Source organism: Etheostoma cragini, chromosome 21 (assembly GCF_013103735.1).
Source record: "Etheostoma cragini isolate CJK2018 chromosome 21, CSU_Ecrag_1.0, whole genome shotgun sequence".
NCBI classification, from domain to species: Eukaryota; Metazoa; Chordata; class Actinopteri; order Perciformes; family Percidae; genus Etheostoma; species Etheostoma cragini.
This window is the reverse complement of record NC_048427.1, coordinates 17,271,875-17,297,384: the sequence shown is the minus strand read 5'-3', so window position 1 is coordinate 17,297,384 and position 25,510 is coordinate 17,271,875. Positions and strand designations below refer to the sequence as shown.

Genomic DNA, 25,510 nt, shown 5'->3' with positions numbered 1-25,510 from the left:
AGCTTGACTGGAGGGTTTCTCTGCCTGGTGTGGGATTCACATCCTAACGCTCATGTGGTAACATCCAGCATCGCTTGTCTCCCCCTGCACGCTGGCCTGATTCCAGGGATTTGAAGTAGACAAGAGAAACAGACAGAGATAGAGAGTGCATATACGCTGGAGAGAGATAAGACAGAGGGGTAAAGAAAACTGTTGAAAAGGCATCAAGAAGAACCAGTGGTTTATCAACTGACTGAACACTACAAATCCACTAACATGGCAGCCATGGAAGCCCTCCAATCCACAAGTGCCTTGCTGGAGCCTCAAACCCTCACCGAGATCTCAGACGATGAGGTCAACCTTCCACCCTCAGATGATGAAGACGATGCCCTTGCCGCAGCCAAGAAAGAGATTTCCATCATGGGTACAGATGGGGACGCGGCGGAAGACAAGGACAACGCAGTGAAGCTGGACACCCAGGTGAACGGGGTCATGGTGCTGTCTTTGCTTGATAAGATCATCGGGGCGGTGGACCAGATCCAGCAGACCCAAAGCGGGCTGGAAGCCAGGCAGCAGGAGATGGAGCGCTCGGTGACCAACATTCAGGGCGATCTAACCAAACTGTCCAAGAGTCACAGCACCACGTCCAACAGCGTCAACAAGATGATGGAGAAAGTGCGCAAGGTGAGCATCAACGTCAAGACTGTGCGGGCCACCCTGGAGAAGCAAGGAGGCCAGATCAAGAAACTGGAGAGCAACGAGGCTGAGCTGCTCAAGAGACGCAACTTTAAAGTCATGGTCTACCAGGTGAGAGAGTGAATGTGTGTGTAAATACACGTGTCAGTGTGTGGTTATGGTTTGTCTGTTTGAGGTGTAAGGCAGAGTATGTAAATGATATGGCACCTTATTGGTTCAGTGATGGGTGTGGCCCTTGGGTGAACGTTTGGGCTCTTGAATGGGAATGAAAGTCATGTCAATGCCACATCCCGTTTTTTTTTTAAACTAATTAGTGAACAGGAAAGTGTTTGCCAAAGTTGTTTCTCAATTTGCTGAGGTGCAGAGGATTTCAGGGAGTGGCTAGAGTTACCTCAAAGTATTGCTAGCAAGTGCTCAAATCACAGGCTGTACTACATCTCATCACTGAACAAACAATACCAAAAACACATGACTCGGAAAGTAATGCCATCCCAGAATGGATAATACTTAACAAATAGGAATGTCATTTTTACCTCTCACTTTCATACTTTCGACTTTTTCATTTATCACTTACTCACATAAGCACCCATGGTCAACAAGAATATTCCACATATTTAACCTTTGTATTGTCTTCACTTTTGGGACCCTGTTGCATCCCTTGGGTCAAATTGATCCGTTACTTATATTGGGTTTAAAAAACAATTCTGAAATCAAATTTTATTTTATAATCTATTATCAAATATGGTCTTTATCTCAATTTCAAACAATTGAGATAACACATATGTTTAGGGAATGCAATCAGTCTCTACTAGAACACAATTAAAAATGGAAGTGTGTTTTGTTTTTTTTGTCATAAGGTTCACGTCTTTGTGATAATTCTTCTCTTGGAAAAAGTGGTGTTATCCAGAATAATTTTCTGAATTGAGTCAGAAATACATGCTTATCACAGAAAATAAGGTACGGTCTTTTTTTTTTTATGTAGCAAAAATGCACACTTACCATTTTGCTTCTTGTAAACATTTAATTAGGGGCTAATTATACCCAAATACCATACAAGGGTTGAGTTGAGCTTTGATGTTGTACACTTTATGTGAAAAATATACCCTTACCCATAACTGAAGTATTTTTGTTGTCTCTTGCATGACAACCATCCACCCTGACCCCCTCCCTATAATTGTTGAAAGGTAGGAAAACTTCATTGATTGTAAAAACGTGATCATAATCCAGGCAGAAATTACCTCCAACAAATAAGCAGTAATTAGCATGTATATAAATTGATACACATCCACTCACATGGAAAAAATTACTGGATACATTACTCATGCTTGTATATAGGAAAACACTCGCAGTCATTTTCCAGTTTGGTATGCAATACCTTTACCATACATTTAAGAAAATAGTATCTAGATACACATAACATCTGTTTTCACATGAACTCTTTGTGGCTGTATGATCAAAGTACAACCATTTGTTTTAGCAATTTCTTATTCTTGTTCATTCTACTTTCAGCCTATCCAGACGTCATTCATTATGTTCTTTAACAAAATACAAAAATTGTTGATCATGGATGTATTTCTGTGACTGTAAACCTTCCAGATGTTGCTCTGTACCAACCCTGCCCCACCCCAAATCTACTGTACATTGGTTCAATACTCAGTATACACTAAAGGAGGCTTCCAGATATTTTCCTTACAAAGCACACTATATATAGGACTAAAGACTACAAGCAGAGCTCGCTGGCTGCCTAATTCATAAGAAATCCATTCGTAAAGTAATTTCACTCTTTCTCTTCTTTTAAAAAAAAAACATAGATGGAAAATACCACAAGGACGCTCAAGGTCCTGTTTAAGGACCTTGAGCGTCCTTCTTTAACTCTAGCAGAGAGTAAGGGACATGAGAGAGGAAAGCCTTGAAGGGCAGATGTTTCGTTTGAAAAGACAGAGAGAAAGCTTTTTATTTGAGGGGAGTTGAGGAGAGCCCCTGTTTCTTTTTTTAGCCTCTGAGGCTGCTGTGTGATGTGTAATAGCTTGCAGCTTTTTGCACAGTGGCGCGAGACATTCAGAGTTTCCACTCTTGACTCATGGCTTAGACCAACCTCACTCTCTCCTTTTTTCTTGGTCTCTTTTCCACTTGGGCAGAAGTCAAATGAGAGCTCCATCTTGAGCAACCCTGACTGTCAGACTGTGAATGTGTATGAGTAAATGCTATGTTTACACAATATCTTTGGCTTACTTCTCCTGGCACATTAGTTTTTATACATAATGATCTGCAGATGACCACGTCACATCTTTTAGCAAAAAAATGCTAATCTCTACCATCACATCTGAAAGAATCTGATGATTCTCAACCTGAAAGCATGATAAATCAACATTTTAATGAGTATCTTGAGTGTTGCAAATTTCCAGTACAATCTTCTTGGAACACCAGAGAGCGAAAAACAAAACGGGTTGGGATTTTGATAGTATTAGCCAACTGCTTAGGCCCTGTGGCAAGAGAAACTCCCCCTGAAATGCCTATCTCTGGCTCCCTCACTAACTCAAAACACTGGCTCAGTTTATTGTTGCCAACTATGACATAATGTCAGATTCATCTTCATTAAAAAAGCAAACCACAATGTGTTCTGTTTTCAATTTTCTGTGCTCCTCTGTTGCCCGTCAAGGGCAGATTCTTTCAAAAGCAGCACCAGACAGTGAAAGACTCCAACACCCCTTAAACTGTGGCATTATCTTTTTAGTTTTTTGTTAGCATTTATTAGTGACTCTGACTTACATCATGAACAATGGGTTAATCGATGACACCCATAACAACCTTGCAAACACTGTGGACGTACAAAGATGTCTGTAGCAGTACTGATAGTGGTAGTCATTCCATCAATTTTATTTCTAACAAAAATCAGGAATCATGAAATGAGGTACGGTAATATGTATTCCCATCAGCTCCTTGATCATATGAAAGATACTGGTAAGCTCAGGTCAGGTCAGGTAAGGTCAGGTCGGCATACAGAAGCAGAGTCACCCGGTTGAATGGCACCGGCACGCCAGGAACCTAGGAAAAGGACACCACAGATCCCGACATCACAGCTACTAAAATCGGTGTTAAAATCCTCCACCCTTGCCTCGGTAGCCCCCTCTAAAGGAGAGATGGAGATGGACACAGAGATGGTCTTGCCTGTCCATGTAGTCAGGATCGTAATTGGTCATAGCTGATCGTGATCTTCATCTTTTCGTATTTCCCGGCCAGGCTAGCAGAGGCAGCAGGATAGCAGTAATTATAGTAGCAGAACTAGGTGTACAGTGTAAACCATTGCTGTGAAATCAACAGTTATTTCCTTTAGATTTCACAGTAACACTACTGTGTACTTTTTACAATAGAATACTGTAAAGTTTACATTACAACCTTGTCGACATGACAAAATCACAGTAGTCCAAGTAGTACAGTTGAAATCACAGTAGTCAAGGCATTACTGTAAAATAAATAACAATATAGCCACTTTAATACTGTAAACTACTGTATTTTTACTTTTTATCTTATGTTGTGTTTAATTGTTTTGTATTTTACAATGAATACATAAAATACTGTAAATGGAAGTACGGTACCTTTACTGTAAAGAGAATTGACAGTAACCTTCCGGCCAATTGTTGCCAGTAAGTTACTGTGAATTTTACGTTACATTTTTTACAGTGTAGTAGTAATAGTTGTTATGGTAGTAGTAGTAAGAACATCATGGAAAGACATCATGTCCCTTTTGAATTCGGGAAAAAAATGGATTATAATTCTAAAAACGTTTTACTAGTTCAAAAAAGACAGAATTTCAATCCCACCGGTCTTCGTCAGAAATTCGGCCAACATGACAATTACCAAGGTATTTATAGAGAACTTAAAGTAGAATGAATGGAAAACAAAAATATTACTATTAGTAATAATATAACATTTGTAATACAATACAACATCTAGTTTATTATCATTGCTATTGCCATTATTATTTGGATGATTTGACATTGCTATGGGTTACAACTAAATCATTTCGGATTTTCATTACAAAGGCCATCATGCGTCCAAAAATATGTCAAGAGGAAATTTAAAACAAATCAGAAATCAGAATATGTTTATTTATTTCACCCTTCAGTTGAAAAGCAAATGAGCCGCAAGTTTCTTCTTTTGTTCCCGCCAGCTGAGTCTTACCTTAGCTAAAGTTTTCTTATTAGCAGAGTAGCAATATAGCAGTAGCCAGACTGGCAATCTGGCAGTTCTGGTGAATGGCAGAAAGGCTAATGAACTCAATTTGGGCCACTGGAAAAAAAGAAAATGCGGCAATATTCATATTTTTGACAAAAATATGACAAAAGACGGCTGCAGCTTGGAGCCAACCGTCTGATGAATTTCCTAATATGTTTTAAATTTGCAAGCATTTCCATTCTATTCTAAGATGGGGATATGGTTGTTCGTTCGAAGGTTTTAGGAATTGTTCCAGTGTGTGTATTATTTTATTGTGAAAGCCTGTGAATGCGCCTCATGCTCACGTGCCATTATCTCACATGAGCCTGGTTTTTGCTATTATAAAGCAAATAATGTCCTCGTCAGACAAGGGCTAATTGTAGCTGAAAAAAGTGTATCTTTTCCATAGCTCTTTGGGGCTTCAACCAATGTCTTTTCAAGGACACTGGAAGCATTATGTTACATTTTGGGCAATAAGCAGATGTTGCTTTCAGAACAATGTAAAACAATAAATAGCTGTATGTTTGGCCTTGCTCCACCAACATTTTTTTGTTCTCAAAACGGATATTCTGAGGCCTTGATGTTGAATGTGTTCAGGGGGAAAAGGAAAAGTGGGATTAAGGTTACATAGTTTTAATTCACATGGTAATATTAAAAATAACTACTGAATACATGTTCATTCCCATTGCCAGGATCTCCCATTTACAGTGTAAAGGGTTCCCTTGGTAATGCTCTTATCCACTGGGGGTCCATGAGCTAATATCAGTCTATTTTATATGTTTGTGACACGTAGCAACACGTAATATTTTCTGATTCCAGACATTTTTCCCAAATGCTTCTCATTTTTCACTTTGGGTCAGGCAGGAAATAAGTTTAGGTTCAGACACTACTGATTTATACGTGCTGTCTGTGCCCCGAGGAAAAGCCTCGCCCTGGTGCTCTGCAGGTAATAAAAACACAATGTTACCGAATCATGTTTATCGTTACATAGGGCCAGCTCACACAGGGAGGACACAGCACGAGGGCTTTGTAGTCCAGCATAGGCTGTTTAACCTCTGCTTTATTAGCGGCTGTTGGCTGTTGAACAGTCTTCCCTCCACTCCCTCCTGGGCCCCCTTCCCAAGTGTGGTCTTAACCAGGCGTAGACTGATGGGACATATGGCTTTGTTCAAAACAACTGTACATATGTGTATATGCATCTGAATACACAGTTATGAACATTTTCTGGTAGTCTACAGGAAGACTTAGTGACCTTAGTGAAGCATTGTTTTCCCTGGTTTCAATTGAGTTTTTTTTTTTGGCATTGTTATAAATCAAATTACATTCAAATCAGAACCACCTGTGATTGATGCCATCGAAAGCAAACAATATCCCATAATGCCACTGTACAGGCTACTGTATGATGTGTAACACAGCAGCAGATCTGTCAGCACATCTGTTGGAAGTGACTGTCTCCCTGTTAGCATGAGCAGCTGTCCTCCTAGGGGATAAATGTGTGTGTGTGTGTGTTTGCGTGTGTGTGTATTTGTGTATGCGTGTGTGTGTGTGTGTGTGTGTGTTTGGCTCATTTAAGGCTGAATATCCAGTAAGCCTGAGATCTACTCCCTTACATCTGTGTTCACTTCCTTGACAGCTGAGGCCATGTGTTGCCAGATAACAGAGCTTACAACACGTACTGAGGATCCAACCTGGAATGTGACAACTCTACCTAACAGTGTGGGGAGAGAGAGAGAGAAACAGAGGCAGCAAAGAAGAGGGATGAAAATTCAAATGAGCAGTAAATACCAACTAAAAACTTCCATTAAAGAGAATATAAAAACAGCTGAAACAGAATAAAACAGGTGTGCAAAACAGGAATAAAAGGTACAGTGCAGTGTATGAAATGATAAATGAGTTAAGACAGCATCAAAAAGAAAAGTCTTCAGACTTGATGATAAAGAGCGGAGAGTTGCAGCGGACATTTAGTTTTCTGGGAGATTGTTCCAGATATTGCATGTGGTGCTTGAAAACAGTGGCCTACCTTTTGACTCAGGAACAGAGAGCAGACTTGAAAGGTCTGGATGGTTTCTAACGTAACAGCAGATCAGACATGTGTTTTGGCCCTATCCGTTAACATTTTAAAAATCAATTCTTTGAGAGACGGGAAGCCAGTGTAAAGACCTCAGAAGAAGGAGAGACTGTCCGACAATGTGTTCCATCATCCATGTCTGTGTTATCCTTGCATCTTCTCTGTAATGTCAGTTTTCTTTTTACCCGCATTCAAATACATCCAATTTGGAACAGCTATAAGCACTTTTGCCCTCGGTCTTATGACATGTTGTGTGACTTGGTTCATTTGAAGCATAGTTTGATGCTCCATCTACAGTTGGGGACTATATAGTCCAGGGAGAATTAGTGTGTAGATCAGGTACCTGACTGTTTGTTTTGTCTCTAGTCTAGCTTTGCCAGACCTTCCTTCACAGTGCTGCTGAGGAGGATCTGAGAAGGAACAGTCTTTACTAGGATTATACTGTGTAGTGAGACTAATGACTAACAGACCCTAGGAGCGTCCTCCATCACTAAGAGCAAAATATGAGAGAGATGTTCATCCACTTTGTACAGGGAGCGTATGGGTGTGTTGAGACGAAGAGCAGGGACCATATTTAGACAGCTGATTCATTGCACAGGCATCCCCGGCTCCCCATGCTAACCTCCTGCCTCCTCCTCCACAGTCACTGCCCTGTTCCTCCCTCTCCCTTGCTCATCCACCCACCAGGAGAATTCACTCCACTTTGTGTCCTCCTCACCCCGCCCCACCCTAAACACCATCCCTACCACTTTTCCGTTTTCTCCTCTCATTTGATTCTTTTTCTTTTAGAATCCGTCCCCTTTAATAAATCAGATCTTCTAACTGAGATCAAAATATATACTTAAAAATAGATTTGCAATAAAATGTATGAAAAGATCAGCATGTTCATGTATATGTTTAGAAAATAAAAGAGTTGATTATTTAACATCTAAAATATTAATGGTCCAGTCAGCAAAACCATAACAAGGACGTATCATTTCGTGTTTAAGTCATTTTGATATTTCCCTGGTTTAAGCGAGGTATTTCTTAGTCTGTTTAGGCAAATAACTCTTATTCCAGGGTTGCACTTGTTGTGTGACTCTTTACAATCACAATTGGCATTTAACAGCAAAATTCACCCGTTTCAATTAAATTGAAAGTATAGAGTACAGCTTTAGCAAACTTCACGGGGTATGGCTCTGAGCTAAGCTTGCCCAGTTGTACTGGTCCTCTAGCTGGCCCTCCAACAACATTTTGTGGTCATTGGCTACATCTAAATCACTCCAATCTGCAGATCCAGTCCAAGTAAATCCACACTTTCTGTGTAGGGTACAAATTTGCGCAACTTTACGATTTGCACTGCTGACCAAAATGTAAGCCGTATTGGTACTGCTGACCTTTTAAGAAAGGAATACTCAAAGAGAGCCACGCCATCCAATTTTATATAAACACGCTCTCCTGCTGGAGAGTATTTATCTTATTTATTTATGCTCTATATTGATCCCCTATGGGGTATTACAATTTACACTCTATTGTTATTACACACTGTTGTTATTAGACCTGAAATACACACACATGCTCAGGTCCTATACATGCACTAATGGTGAGATGTCAGAGTGAGTGGGCTGGACGGGCACCCTGAGTATTGGGGGGGGTTTTGGTGCCTTGATCAAGGAGGTGAACTGGCATCTCTCCAGCTACCAGTCCACACTCCCTACTTTGGTCCAAACGGGGACTTGAACCGCAGACCCTCCAGGTTCCCAACCCCACTCCTTGTGGACTGAACAGTAACTCCACAACAGAAATCGTGTGGAACAGAGGTCGATAGGTCCACAAATAGACCTTTGGCTCTTGAATGAATTGTGTTAAGTTCTTTTTAGGTTATCTATCAGGCAGATCACAAGCTTTGCTAGTGGGCTATTGTTACTAGGGTTGTCACTCGTCCCTTATAACAGGGGATTGTCCTGTTCTGAAAAACAAAATGCAGTGTCCTTTACTGAATCAATACCGGACACAATGTGTCCCAAATTTTCGCGCACACCCTACTCTATTGCATACACTATGTTTTCACATGGAAACAAATGAGAAATGATAAGACCAAAAGAGTTTCACAAGACATACGGTAAAGTACGCATCTATTATCCAAATGGCAGGTATGTGCGATTGTGCGTCTGTCACCAAACGTCATTATTGCCCTGGTTATGGAAACTAAGACGATGGCAGATACCTGTCCATAAAAATTAAAAACAAAAGCGCTGCCCAAATACAGGTATTTAATGGCAGACAAATGGGTAAGACCATTAGAGGAATTAGTGCAATGACCAGTAAGCCTAAAAGGGCTATTTTCTGTCCGACCTGAAGCAATATTCAGCAAGGGACCACTAGAGGTACAGCGGTGTAGTTGGATCCATGAAGGGTTTAAAGCTTAATTGTTATTATTAACATTATTAAATGTCCGTTACATTGTTACGGACATTGTTACAAATGTAATTAAGACTATCCGCTCGACAAAACTCTCTCTTTCTCAGTATGGCTATGTTCAGAAGAGTGTGGCGTCCGGTGACTTTCCGGCGCAGAAGCTCAAATGAAGATAATTACCTCTCCTGGAGAGTCCATCATGTTTTTTAATCCTCCGTGTCCTCCTTGGCTACCAGCAACTGTGTGGAGGAGGGGTGGGTGTGGTGGCTTGTATTGTGTGGATGCGCGTTTTGTTGTCATTACTTTCTTTAATTCCTCATCAAGGCAACAGAAACTATGTACTGTAGCTTTAAAGGTTGGTTATGCCAAACACATTATTATTGCGGTCAGTATAAAAACATTCACAGACACAGATAAAAATATGAAGTACTGATGATAATTCATAAATGGGGCTAGTTACCAATTAGCTCACCAGCTAACTAGGCTTTCAGGTAGTCACTAAACCACTACCACCTATAATGGAGTGCCAATTTCTGGTCTCACTGAAGCTCAAAGCCCTTTTTTTATCGTCAATATGCTTAAAATACAAATAAAAATGCATTTTTCCCTCTGTTGTACCACATCTTATTTCCTTTGTCTATGTCTCTTGACATTCAAAGGAATCAGGATATTGGACTGTGGAAATTGACATCCAACAAACAATATGTCATATTTTATACTTTTCCTCGAGGTATTGTGAATGTTTTGGCCTCAAAAGACCCAGATCTGGAACACTATAAAGTACACATTTCACCAAGAGCCTGAGAACAATAAGACTCCAAGTAATGAATTGTGTGTAAAGGAATCAAGAGTGAACCCATTCTTCTCACACAGGTCCATCCAGGTCCATATATGGACATGTGAGCCAGAAATGTTCCCAGCCCAGTGTACAGATTGTGTGTAACGTAGCATTGGGAGCAGTGCTTTTTTCGTGGAGTGTTTTTGGCTTTGGTTCATTCGGTAGGGGGGGGGGGAGTGTCAGGCAAGATGGTCAGGGCATTGATGATAGCTTGTTGATAAAATGGGGAGGAAGGGAAATAAAAAGGAGAGGAGGGGTGAAGATAAAGGAGACAGAGGGAGGTAACAGAAAGCTTATGGAGATGGAGAAAGAGAAGAGGAGAGCCATCTTAAAATAGCAAGTATCACATACTTGTTTGATTGTGAGAAGGAAAGGACCTTTAGGAGATTGGGTTCCTGTTTGGTTTTGAAAATCAGAGGTCGGGCCAGGACTGTGTGCTGACGTTCAGGCCACAACATCAGCTTGTTTGTTATTTCATGACATCCAGACAATTGTCATCCGGTCATGGACACATGGGTGTGTTATGCTAGCAAAAGCTAATGTAGCTGATGGAGCCGCTAGCCTTGAGCAGAGAGAAGGAGGGGGCTCAAGTGGTCTCCACACCTTCATATTATTTATAGTATCAAAGGTGGAGTTTTTGACCCCAACTGATGCTGACTCCATTGACATCAGCGAAGACATTAAATCAAACTTCACACAGCTCCTGCTGAGGACACTAAAGGTTTTATACTACTTTCTTGTTTTACATACAAAGTAGCATTACAACCTTTCAAGTTTGTCTTTAAGGGACAAATCAGGTGCATAATGAACCTAGGGGTTAATTACGCGTACAGAGTTTGACCGTTCTCTTGGATTTTCATGCTAATCGAATGTGAATGTTAGCTTGTAACGCTAGTACGCTCGTGGTAAAGTAAAAAGAAATCGCTATTTCTATATCACTAACAAGGCTCAAAATAACACCACACTTCCACGGTCGCATAATGAGGGTCCCATCATGTAAACCGAAGCACTGAGAACTTTGTGAGTATACAGACAGTTTATCAAAAAGATGTTTGAAAACAGTCACGACCAGTTGAACGACGAACGCCATGCAAGCAGAGCTGAACTGTCACTTGAAATCTCCCATGGTCAATGGTTTGCCAATGGGTCAATAGGAATTAAGTTTGTAGAATGTAATTACATGGAAATGCGTGAATTGTATCTGTATCTGTGCATGTGTCCTAAACAGCAATTCCTCTAATAACCACAAGATGCTGGCTCCAGGGCATGTTAGCTTGACAGACAGGTGTCTTGGCCTAACACGATCAGCTGTTGTGGTTGCTGCTTGCTCTGTGAACCAAACTTGAATTTCCTGGCAGCAGTAACTTGGTAATGTTACAGACACTGCTCTCTTTCAGTCTGTGGTTTTGGGCAGTTAGTGTATGCCACCTGATATGAGACAGGAATCAAACACAAACACGCAAAACTGTAATTGGAGTAGTTTAGTTTTGCTTCAGGGGGTTAAAATTGGAGTGCCTTCCCCTGGTTTGGAAACTGAACTGTTGCTGATTCATCATGGCCCACCCAACAATTTCAGGTAGCCAGTGGGCACACAATGTTTATGTTGCTAGCTACTGTAGCTCAGGGCCCTGACACCCACCCCATTAGCCTCTTCAATTATATACCCAGTTTTTTTTTTAATTCTCTATGGATCCCCTCTTTCACTCATACACCACACCTAAGGGCCCAAACCGGGATGCAATGTTAACCTGTGGAGTAAAAGCAAAGGTCAATGAATGTCCACTAAAAGTGCTTGTTTTTGCCACTGACAGGCTCAGATTGTTACAAAAAGTGTCTGACAACATCACATTTTATTACAAGATGTCGTTATCCTGCAATGCTTTCGTGCATAACTTACCATATCCACAACGTTCCACTTCCAGGATTGTTCTGCTGCCGCGGGAATATCCGCCGGATGCTTGTTTTTTCTCCAATGTCTGTTTCCTTCTGCTTTCTTTGTGTTGGAATTGTAAATTCTGGTTGATTTATAAGGACTATGGTTAACTGCTGCTCAGATTTCTAAGGAGCTAGCTAGACTATCTCATCAATCTTTGTCTTCTCTAGCACGACTCAAACCTTTGAACGTACATCGCCTCAGCTCGCTTGGAACCTCAATGAAGGTGATACAAAATTTTCATAATGGAAAAACAAAAAGGTGAGTAAAGTTGAGGCGAGTCGAGCAGGTACTATGTAATGGAAAAACGCCATATAGAGGGTTTTCTTGACGCGTCATAAGACCAGAGGTTGCCATTTTGGAGATACTCCACATCACAACAAAGTACTTAGATCCCAAACATCTCCAAGAAAAATGGTTGTTGCCGTGTTTTAGGTTGTACCAAAAGGTCAGTCCGAGGAAAAGCACTTTTATGAACATAAATACAAGCTGGACAATTATCATATTAACTTGCAGCGCATCGTGGCTTGTTTCTCTGCTGCCGACTGCAGCGATCTCGTTTAATACGGCATCAATGTCAAAGGAAACTAGTTCCTCAATAGTTTTTATTGTATCCGATACTCAATGAGCTGTTGCAGTAACAAGCCTAGTTCAGTAACCATTACAACGTTCCCCTCTGAGGTGTAGTGGAGTACAAGTATGAAGTAGCAGCAGGGGTGATTCTAGGATCAGACCTTTAGAGGGGCTCAGCCCCTGATGAGAACAGCTCTAGGTCTAGTGTCCCTGTTTTAAGTTTTACAAAAACAACAACATGACGTGTTTTGGAGGTATATAAGCTCCTGAGCAGAAATTATCCCCGGATTTTGTCTGAGAAAATTGGTCACCTTACTATTTCGGGATATGCAACATAAGGAAGAATCACCGGGTTGTCATTGATCCAAGAAGAAGGATCTGCACCTTTTCTTGTGGTCCAAGTTCTTCCCTATATGCCTTTGCACCTTGGATGATTTTTTTTGTTGTTTAGACATGGCTACATTCACTTAAAGTATCCAAAGTGAACAAAACTCCAATGTACTCCATTCAGTTGTTTACACCAAGTGCCTCCAATATGCAGGTTACTGCCCAGAACGTGACGTCGGGGAAATCCCTCTAAGGTTCCAGTCCCACTGTACTACCTTCAACTTTACATAGCTTGTCTATAACTTGCTGTTGCAAAAACACCATGATAATTTTTCAGCTGTGGTGAAGTGCATGACAAATCTGTTTTAATGCTGCTCACTTGACATTGATAGAGCAATTATTTCCTTTTATCTTTCCGATCCTTGTCTTGCCCTTTTCATTTTTAATTTCGAAGTAAAAGGAGAAGCATGAGTTAGACGTCAATGTAAAAATATAAAAATAAACACAAGTGTGTTTTCTCAAATGATTCACTCCGTCATATGATTCCAGCTTTGAATCCTTTCATTGTTACATTGTTGGCTCTGAATAGTGATGAGGTTTGTGATGAGTCACCAAATCATCTAGTTCTATGATGATTTCAATCTTGGGATGACTTTCTTAAACTTTAGCATCTGCAACATTTTTTAAGTTTATGGCTTGTTTAGGGACAAGAATAAAAACCTCCGATGTGGGGGGGTACTTTCTAAATCACGCAAAGTTCCCAGATGACACTAATCCTGTGCAAAGTTTCATGACAAGACTTTTTTTGAGCTGATCCTATACTAGACAGTCCTAGCTGTAGCTTTAAGTCTGTTGCACATGTCCCAGAACGTTTGGGAAGTGCAATACAAAATCACTTTACCTCCTTAAAAATGAGTGGCTTTTATACACTGTAAAAGACTGTGCCCATCAGTAGCCTAACATTCCTGTTATCTTAAAGCGGAGGATGCATTTTACAGAGGACAGGAAGGAAGAAAACACTTTTTCTGCAAGCTCCATAAATCTCTCTCCAACCTCCTCCATTGTTAGTGGAAAGAGTAACACAGGGTGGCTATGGGAACGACCACTGTCATCCCTCGCTGTCTGAGTTCATGTTAGTCAAGCATGGGGACCTGTATATAGACCCAGAGCGGGCCAGCGAGGAGGAGGACAGGGCTGCCATGCTTCATCTGCTCGCCCCATAATAATTAGATCCCCTTTGACTAGAAGGACTCAAAGTGCTCAAAGTGTGCAAGTAAAATTCAAGATTTCGGAATAGTAAGCTCATCATGTGTATTTGGATATGTCACTGGAATGTTATTTTCCATCGGGGTGGTATCACTCACAGGCTGAATTAATAATGATGGGGTTCTGTGTTTACGCACTACAAAGGATTGTGTGTCTATGAGACTGCATTTGTGTGTGTGTGTGCATGTGCGTCTACAGTACATGAAAGTACTTGATCAGAATACCCGCAAACCAAAGGTATGTCGTAAAAACAACTGCCACTGATAGTCAACAATGGCAAGCTGTGTCTTGCAGTGAGAGCTGAAAGGAGTGGAAATGGGCTGCCTCACACACACAAGTCTGCAGCCTTGGAAACCCTTCAAGAAATCATTATTTGTGCTAGATTCATGTATGTATCCTTACAAAGCTCCTCTGTTTAACCAGAAAAGAAGGTCATAGCTGCTGAATACAAAAAGAAACATGCTGTGATGGGAAATGTCATCAGATGTTGGCCACAAAATAACACAGGGAGACACATCTGGCCACGAGAGGAGAGGATAGAGGCAAGGAAAATATTAACAAAGGATGCGTTGGAACTGATATAAAGGAATAGTTCAACATTTCAGAAAATACGGCCAATTTGCTTTCTTTTTGAAAGTGAGATGTTGCAATGTCAATCTCATCGCTATATGTGTTAACCTTTGTGTTGTCTTCCCCTCGACCATGAAACTTTGTATTGTTCTGGCTTGAAATTTCAACATTTTGTTGTTCTTTTTCTGCACTTTTTGACGGTTTATTCCAATTTTTTATTGCATTTGTGACAATTTCTTAATTATGTTTAGTCAATTTTGTAACAATTCTTTTGTTGCCGTTTCCAAAGTTTTTGAGTTTTTTTGTAACTTTTTCCGATTTATGGTCACTTTTTCAGCATTTAAAAATAGAACGTAAAAAAAAAAAAATGTCCCGCATTTTTGTAGTTTTTTTTTTTACGTGTGTCACTTTTTTCAACGTTCCTTTCTGATATAGAAAGTTTTTGTAAACAGGTCAAATTTGACCCGAGGACAATAGGAAGAACAGTTGCGTACAGAGCTGGAGACAGGCTGTAGTTAACCTAGCGTAGCACAACAATTTGTATAAAGTGGCACTGCCAACACCTCTAAAGTTCAATAATTAACACATTATATCTTATTTATTTAATTCGTACACAAACAGAATTTTGTGGAAGATGATGAGGGAGAGAGATGCAACAAAGGACTACGACCTGGACTCAAATCATGGATGTTGTAGATCGTCATTGGCTAGATCATCTTAACCCCTGAGCTACACTGAGACACTACTTCTTGACGAACAAGAGCTTATCCGCAGGTTTTGATTTTGGTCTCCGTACAGACAACTTCTCTGTGTAACACATCATTGCGTCCCCTAGAGTATTATTTGCTAACAGCTAGCTATTTCCGGGAAAAATTCTGAAAGTTACATTGCTGATGCCTGACATGTTTGAGTTTGTTACAATATCACATCTCTGGTCTGTCTTTCTTTATCAGTTTTTTAATGTAATGTAGCAAGCAATGGAGAGCGAGCTGTACCCAGCATGCCATTTGGTGGTGTCATAGGGTCCTCTCTTGATACACTACATAGTGTGTACATAAATCCCAAGAGCTCCCACTTGACGTTTTCCTGGGTTCCAAAATTGAAGGACAGACATACAGTATTACACACAAAAAAAGAACCCCACGACTTTAAAGCAAAACTGTGATGTGCAGATGGAAGAGCAGTCTATGAACTAGGATAATTTTACTAATTTCAGTGCAAACGGAACTGAATAGAAAACAAGCGAGATTATCTGAAACACATCTGGCACAGGCGCATTTGGGTTTCTCTTTGTTTGGTTGCCATGGAGCTGTGACGCTGATCTGTCTCATTCCTCAGGGATCTGAGATTCTAAGTTTACTCTCCGACCACTCACTGTAAGGAAACCACTTCCAGTAGAAAACAAGGAAGGTAGAGAGAAATGAAAGAAAAGGGGCAAGGGCCAGGAATGAAGGGCTGGAAGGAATTAATAAGAATGGAAGGAAGCAAAAAAAAAGGAGGAAAAAGGAAAGAAGAAAGGTTGTCACTGTGCTCCATTGCAACAACAGGCATGGTGACTCATCCCTCTCTCTCCCCCCTCAGGGACCTGTGGCATGCCATCACTTTATATAGCAATCTCTCTCTCTCTCTCTCTCTCTCTCTCTCTCTGGTCCCATGTCTCTGATTAAAGAGGACCAGTGGAAAACAGTAGGAGAGTAGGGAGTTCTCTAGAGTTTTATGCTGTGTGCGACCATCACGGTCTTTCCCATGGCATTCACATGAGAAATATACTGAAAAACACACAGTCCCTTGACTGGTTAGAGCGATGCATGGCTTTCCATTCATCCCCCAGAGGAGCCAGTCTGACAGGGTGAGCATTAAGATTAGACTGACATATCAGCAAGTTGATATTGGCTTCAGTAAAAAAACATTGGACAATGTAAACCATCTATCATACTGTAATGAGTTGGTGTGTCAGACCCTTTACTTGGTCTGGTATGAACAGTAATTTACTATGGCTAATGTTAGATAATAGACCACCGCTTGCTCATTAACTTGAATGGGAAAGTGCGTCTAAACTTTTGAGTGGTACTGTATGTGGTTGATTTATCAAGAGCTCTAGAACAGCTAAATGGACCATGTATAAATTGGTATTTGTAATTCCATGAAAAAAAACACTTTACTCATTTGCTTCTTAGACTTCCCCAGTCCCATTTTACATCAGCAGTTATATCATGAGGATTCCCTGTTTTTGTGTGTCTGTGTGTATGCGTGTGTGTGTGCAACTGTCTGAGCAACAAATATACTGTACTCTATGGGGCTGTATAAGTGAGTATTCTATGGCACACACACTCACGCACACACACACACGCACACACACACATGCGTCCAGCCTTTCCACAGCAATAGGGGACTTCTTGGTGGATTTTGAGTTTATACAGGAAAACAGAAACAGAGAAGGGTGTGTTGCAGCGGGATTCCTCTCTCTCGCTCTACACAAGTCTGTTGAGTGGTTGCAGTGTGGGCTGAGAGTGGAAAACTTCCATGGTGTTCTCCTTATCCTAACACACACTACGCACCAACACTCACTCACACACACACACACACACACACACACAGTCAGAGAACTGCACAAATGCACATATACAAATGGAAAATAATACACAAACACATGGTCATGTATAGTAATCATACCTACTAGAACATACCAATACACACACAGACACACACACATTTACACAGCTGTCCAAGCACGTGTTTGTACAAGTTAACACGCACACACAAATACACAACTGTGTGCATGCTTGCACAGACAGACCTGTGGTGCACACACACACACAAACACACACACGTACCCACACAGTCTATGACTTTGACGTAAAGAATCTCTTTCCTTTTATCTGGAAACTTTATAGTTCCTGTTAGGCTCACCACTGTTTCCATGGAGACACAAGTGAATGTTTTTGATTGCTAGTGGAGGCAATACAATTGAAAATGGTTAGTTCTGGCATGAGTTTTATTTGTAGACTTTATACAAAAACAGTTATCACAAACTACACTGTAAAACCAATGACATGAATTACACTTACTTCACCCTTGCGCTGGAAGTGTACACACACTTGGCACACACTTGGCTGAGGCAACTGCTTATGGCATTGTTGCTGCTGCCATGGTTTCTCTGTGCTGGTTAATAGTCACTGTGGCTCACCACTGGCTACGCCCAGAAAATCCAAATATGCCTACATGAAATATCCAACATCTTTGAAAGGAGACTTCCAGGAAACACAGACAGAATAACAGGCTTAGAGTGATAAGTGTTAATTGTCCAAGAAGGTTTATGTATTATGAGGATGAAAATTAAGAACACATTAAACTCCTAGAACAAAATAAATGCAGACTTGGCTTCACTTTGATGGACTACGGAACTGAAGCAAGTTTCATTTGTACAGAAATGAAACAAAACTAATGGATTCTTGGGAAAAAATACAACCAAGTAAGCTTTAAATCATACATGATGAAAACAAGCAAACCTCTAATATTTGCCTTTTAAATCCCCTTTGAGTAGAGTTTGAATATATCTGACTTTGACTCTCCTAGTGGTAACTAAAAGAAAAACCAACTTTGTGAGTGTGGCCTAAACGCTTGCTGTACAGCAGCAGAGTGGACGGTCCCCATACACACTCCTCATGAAAGAGAAACACTGTGTTGTGCTGACAAAACACAGCATCTGCCAGCTGATCTCAACAACTCACACACTCACGCACACACACAAAATGATATGATAGGCTTTTGTACGAACTATCATACATTACACATTTTTACAACTGCATTTACACGTTTTCAAAACTGACTCCTTTATTCAAAAGTGTACAGACAATTCCCAAAACTGGACACACAAAATGTAAAAATGACTTTGAAATGACACATATTGCAATACTCTGCGATATGTTGCATTTTTTAACCTTTTTTCCAAACTCAAATTTTTCCCAATTTCGTATCCAATAAACGTATTCCAATAAACGTATCTAAAAAGATACGTTTCTCTGTTTGGTCATATCACTTCAGTTTTGTTGCTGCAAAATGGGATTGTCAAGCAGAGAAACTGACCAACACATATATAGTTGCCTCTCCTACTCCCGTTGCTCTCAACAAATCTGATCTGGTGATCTGACCTTTGACCTATTTATAGGCCACCTATCTGTCTGTCTATCCCCAACATATTGACATATATTGTTCTAACAGTAAATTGTATTATGCCAGAGAGGAAGAGAGCCACAGTAAAAGCAACCACCTTTCAAATGAATACTTTTCCACTTGCCATGAGTCACTGCATGTAGCAATCTGTCCACCCCTGACAGACTGAGGACTGAAAGACAGAAAGATCCGACCCTCTCTCCATCACTCTCGATTTCACTCCCTCTCTTCCACACACACGCATGCATGCACCAAACACACACACACACACACACACACATTGTGGTTCAATGTGTCTTGCAAATTTCTTCTCTTTTGACTGTCATTTTGTAATTCAAGTACAAACCAGATCTGGAACTTATCTCTATGTTCATGTCTTGCAAAAGCTAAAGGCAAAATGTACTCACTGCCACACACTAAAACACACACACACACACACACACACTCTCTGTCTCACAGAACCATTACATACCTCATTCGTCTATTTTCCATGGAGTGTACTGAACCTTCCTGTCTTTTGTGCGGCAGCCTCGTGGAGAACAATGTCCCATTAAATTAGGAGGGTCAGGAAGTCAACACACTAAGGTGAATGCCTGAACTTCCCCATACCCTCTTTCCATGTACTTGGACACCCACACACATACACACACACACACACGCACGCAGCACAGATTTCCGTGTTGAATACCTCTAAGCACACATTAGCCTGTGACTTCCTACACTCTAAGCTGACAGACTGGGCTTTCCCGAGAACACACTGTTTCTAGGCTCCAAGATCACGCTACGACTAATTTTCCTGTTAAAGCTCATGGGATTCAGCTCTTTTGCTGGCTTACATAGTAGCTAAGTTTCCATCCACTTGTTAATCAAATTATCTGAAGTTTGGTAAAAAAAACTTATGAGAATAAAGCTGGTGAAAGTGTGTTTCCATCCAACACCTTTAAAGCAAATAACAACTTGCATAATGACATCACATGCTGTTTTCAAATGAGTTTATTGAATTGATTTGAGACATTTTAAGGTGTTTCTATTCATTTTTGCACCAAATCGCAAACATTCAAGCAAACTTTTGGGTACAAAGTTTCTCTAGACAAAGTGGATTGCTCGGTCTACCAACACATGATCAATATTGACAAGCTCTCATAATGCTTATGTCCCAGCTGATAGCGACATATCAAGCTATAATTAGAAAAAAACAACTCAATCAACCCATTGCTATGATGGTGCATATGCAACTTGGCTTTTGTTTTACCTCCGGCACCACTGCGAGACAACTCTTTTTTTAAGACATGTCCTTCTGTTTGAGCGCCTTTCATTTAAAAAATTATGTAATTTCTTAGATTTTTGCTATCTGAAAATCTGTCTTCGTTGACAACCGCCATGTGTGCTAACACACGGAAAATATTGGGTGGAAATGAACTAAAACTTCGTCTTTCGCAATTCATTATTTGTTCGGAAAATAACATTTCCATCAGCATTTATTGCATAAGCCACATATTGATGAAGAGAAAATCTGATGAGACCGAATGTATTTCCTTTGAGGTGATGTTCATGAAATTCAATCAAATGTTACCGTTTCCATTAGGCATTTTTCATTCGATATCACTTAATTTGGATAAAAAACGTGTGGATGGAAACTTAGCTAGTGTATTACTGTAACTAGTAAATATTCCATGAGGCCTAAAATGACACTTATTCCGTTCCATAATAACATCCATATGAGACAAGGCTGGACCAACTGTTGTAATGTATGTGTGTGCATGTGTGTTTGTGTGTGTATCATCTTGAAAAAAAGTGGTCCAAGAGACAAATACTGTAGCAGGAACTACCACATTGGTTCGCTTTGAGTTCTTTGCCGGGTGTTAATACCTGCGGACAGATTATGTCCCCCCAAAGCATCGACAAAGTGCCAGATGCTGTCCCACAACTTTGCAGATGTGTAGTTGTACTGAAAATGAAGGCTGTGTAAAAAAAATGAGTGTGGTCTGAAAAAAGGTGGCAAAAGTACAGCGATTTAACGTTGGTGTGATTCCATCGCAAGACGGTCTTTAATTCAGTTGGTTGATCAATTGTGTGTTTTTTCTTGTCGACTTTAGAGAAAGATGTCTGCTGGTGGGATTGTGAAAAGATTAGCCTCGGAGAGTCATGGTCCCCACTGTTTCTGGTGATCCCCTGAAAATGTCTATTTGTGCTCAAGATATATCAAAGTTGCCATGACATGATTGAATTTTACCTTAATGGTCTTACTTTTGTTTTGGACAAGTACTTTCTTCTAGTATTACTCCCAGGACAAGATGTCAACTTTGCATGTAAAAGATCTCATACTCTGATGGGTGGATGTTAATGAAATTTGCAATTTTCCTGTTTCCATTTCATTTTGCTGAACTATTCCTTGAAGATGTGGTAGTAAAATCCATTCTCTGTGGAAAGAAGTGAAATATTCCTGCAAGAAAAAGCGGCATGCTAACATTTAAAACCTGATGTCCACTTTCAAGAAATGCTCTTGTGACAAACTGTGAGGCCAAATCAGAAACTTGGACCAGACGTTGCTTACTGTAAGTGATTTACAACACTCACTGCATTGTCTTTGTGATTGAAACAAGATGTAATGAACTTTAGCGAGGCAAGTATTTTCCAGCACCCATGCCTGTGAACACATCTGTTCAGGAAAGCCAAGTTCCCTCATCCAAGGTCAAGTTTACCCGAGATAGACAATACCTTCATAAAACCACCATTACACTGTAACACAACACAATAGGGGCCGCCCCACCCGAGCTCTCATTCCTCCAGTTTCCAGCCAACACTTTGATGCTATTATCTTCCTGCAGAGCAGATGGTTTTCCAAGACTCTGAAGCATCATCCCCCTTGTACTAAGACTCGATTCATACGACAGAAGAGAAGAATCTTCCCTTTCCACACCTTACCCCCTCCCCGTGGTCCTTTGTTCTGGCTCTGCTGTGTTCCTGTTTTGAACATAGAGGCGGTGTAGAGGGAGAGGAAAAGACAATACGTACAAGTATTGGCCCTCATGCAGACATTCAGGAGCCCAATTGGATTGGTTGATTTGCTGTGATGGAAAGAGGAAGACCCCCTCCCATCACCCCTCCTTCCATTCCTTTCGCTAACAAGCTGGAGCATTGTATTTACGACGTGAATCAGGCACATGAGAGAAAGGGAAAGAAAGGTTTCCTCATCTGCAACGCAAACAGGGAAAGGCAAGAAAAAAGGTTCATGGGTGATGGAAAAGCATGAGGAATGGAGGGATGGACAATGTTAGAAGGAAAAGAGCATACAGTGGTGCTGTGTAACAATGCATTATCAGAGGGGGCTGGGGTCAGGCCTTCAAACTTACTTGTGCTTTGTATACATCAACCAAATCCAAACTAGTGGCCCCTGAAGCCTGCAGGATTCATTACACCCAGAATGGGGGAACTGCTATTAGACAATTGCATTTAGTGAGGCTACGTTGTCCTCATGGTGTTATTAAAATCAAAATTTGCATGGAAACGTGTGTGAAAAGTGGCGGCCTGTGGTAGACAATAGTTTGTCTAAATGGAATGTCCATCTTTTGGCCAGTGGGAACCTGTTTCACGTCATTTTGCCAATTACATTTTGAGAACAAGTTGACATTTTTTTAAGGTGGCCCAACAGGAAAACATCAAGGATTCACACATCTTTGTATCATAAAAGTATAAAAACTGCATATATCCCGTTTGCAATATTACTTAAAGGTCCCATGGCATGGAAATTTCCCTTATGAGGTTTTTTAATATTAATATGAGTTCCCCCAGCCTGCCTATGGTCCCCCAGTGGCTAGAAATGGTGATAGGTTTAATATATTATTAATGAATTATAGGTTCCTTATGAGGTCATAAGGGGCAAGGTTACCTCCCCTTTCTCTGCTTCCTCTTCCATTTGTCGACCCAGAGAATTTGGCTCACCCATGAGAGAGAGACATCATGGCTTTAAAACCAGGAGATCAGTATACTAGTGGGGTCCCGACATCTTTGTAGGGGCCAAAATGCAGGACCCCACAACTTTAAAGGGCTTTTTGAGGGTTAAGACTTGATTTTAGCATTATGGTTAGAAGTAACTTAAGGTTAGGGTGAGGGTTAGGGTTAAGATTAGGCATTTAGCAATGATGGTTAAGGGCTAGGGAATGCATTATGTCAATGATGGGTCCCCACAAAGATATGTGTGTGTGTGTGTGTGTGTGTGTGTGTGTGTGTGTGTGTGTGTGTGTGTGTGTGTGTGTGTGTGTGTGTGTGTGTGTGTGTGTGTGTGTGAATGTGTGTGTAAAAATAGAAGGGTGTGTGCAATTTTGTTGTGTAACTCTTCAACAATTAACACACACACCCGCCCCACACACACACACACACACACACACACACACACACACAACACCACCACCACCTATTTCCATTTCAATGTTTCCATTCCCTTTTCTTTGAGACAGTTAAATGTTTCTCTGTCATGTCTTCCTGGAATCCTGTTTCAGATTCCACTTGGACTGTGCCTTCACCAAACCTAATGTACCCACATCTCTAATGTCTCTATTGTGTAGCAAACCTATGGTGAATCATGTTTCTCACCACAGTTTCCTTGTTTGTACCCGTGCACATAAAAAGAGAATGAAGAAATGGACAGTAAAACATACATTTACATGCATGTTAAGTTGAACTTTACAAGTTCAATTTTACATATACGTGCATTAATCATAGCTTGTGCTAGCAGTCTAAGTTGCTGGAGATCTCAAGAAAGATCAGTTTCTCTGTTTCTTTCCACTTCAACCTTTTCTACCATCTTTTTTACAACTCGTGGCTTAAAAAAAAATATGTTTTGTATTTCTCTGTCTATACGTTCATTGACCTTATGTAAAACTTGAAAACTCACTAAACTCACTAAATCCCATTAACGTGAATTCTTTATGTTCTCTTCTCCATAGGATGAAGTGAAGGTTCCCTCAAAACTAAGCATCTCAAAATCCATGAAGGTTTCTGAGTCTTTGTCAGGAAGCAAAGGAGGCAGCCTACTGGAGCTCAAGGAAGCTGTGGAAGAGGAGGAGAGAGGAGATGGAGAGAAGGAAGACAAACCCCATGTAGACCTCTCATCAGATGAAGAGGGGGTGGAGATCGAGGAGACCATTGAGGAGTCTCGTGCCGAGCGCATCAAGCGAAGCAGCCTTCAGCGCGTACAAACCCTGAAGACGGTCTTCTCAAAGGAGAAGATGGATAAGACCAGAGCAAAGACCAAAGAGAACCTGGAGAAGACAAAGCAGAAAACCAAGGATAATCTGGAGAGGACAAGGCAGAAAACTAAGGATAATTTAGAGAAGACCAAGCAGAAGACCAGACAGAACCTGGAGAAGACACGTCACAACATTGAGAAGAAGATGGGGAAGCTCGGAACAAGGATGAGCGTCAACCCTGAGCACAAACAGAAGATCCAGACATCCCGTGACAAGGTGAAGAAGGCCTTCACGCCAGACCATGTTGTTTATGCCCGGTCCAAGACTGCTGTGTACAAGGTGCCCCCCTTCACCTTCAAAGTCAGGAAAGTCCGCGAAGGCGCAGTCGAGGTGGTCCAAGGCACAGAGATGGTGGAGGTGTCCCAGGATGCTGATCCCTTCAGTGGAGTGGAGGAGGAGGTTGAGGAGGGTGCAGTAGAGGTCGAGATGGAGATGATGAATGGAGGTGGAGATGAGGAAGAGGCTGAGGAGGATGAAGAGGACGACAGCCACGATGCTCTGCAGGAGAATGAAGACAGAGATAGAGACAGTGACTAGACAAAGAATAAGGAATTTCCTGACGTAATCCCTGAGGTTCTTTTGTAAAAATTGAATAATTGTGGGGATTTGGAAGATTGCTACAGAGTAATTATGGTTGATTACAACTTGGGTCTCATTTTTTGTTAACATTTTGGCCATCATTCCTATCAGTTATGATAACTTTGTACTCATAAGTCATTGCTGAGAGCTGGGAACATTGTCTCATCGCTACAAATTTGACTGGTCATTCATACAATCTTACAGGTGGTTAGCCAGCCATCATTTAGTCTAGATGATCTAATCCACTTTATTTGGACGTAACATTTAAAAGGGATGACCTAAACTGTCAGTCATAATCTTTCATCATACAGGAAAATAGTGTGCAAAGTATTAGTGTAAAGTTTATTGTAGGTCAAAGTTGAACCATGATGTTGGCAATGCAACACCTGTTGTTTCCCTTACAAATACGTTTGTTGTTTCCATCCTGTCTGATAGCCGGACTGTTTCTGTCTCTTAACTCATCAGACTACTTAACAGCAAGGTCGCCTTTGGTTGGATTAGCAACCAGGCAGAGCAGGCAACAGCCCCAGAACTACACCGAGGTGTCTCAACTGATTTGTGCAAGTTTGCTTTGTATAGGAACATACACTATCAAAGCTTCAGTGCATATCTATTTTATATTAAAGGTCCCATGGCATGAATATGTC

General features: G+C 40.9%; 1 protein-coding gene across 1 annotated transcript; it reads left to right on the top strand.

Annotated features, from left to right (window-relative positions):
- Nucleotides 1-25,185, top strand: cavin1b (caveolae associated protein 1b). Its single transcript, XM_034860132.1, has 2 exons — nucleotides 1-786; nucleotides 23,982-25,185. Exons 1-2 carry the CDS (start codon nucleotides 256-258, stop codon nucleotides 24,819-24,821), a joined length of 1,371 nt encoding a protein of 456 aa, XP_034716023.1. The 5' UTR covers nucleotides 1-255; the 3' UTR covers nucleotides 24,822-25,185.
- The last annotated feature ends 325 nt before the right edge of the window (nucleotides 25,186-25,510 follow it).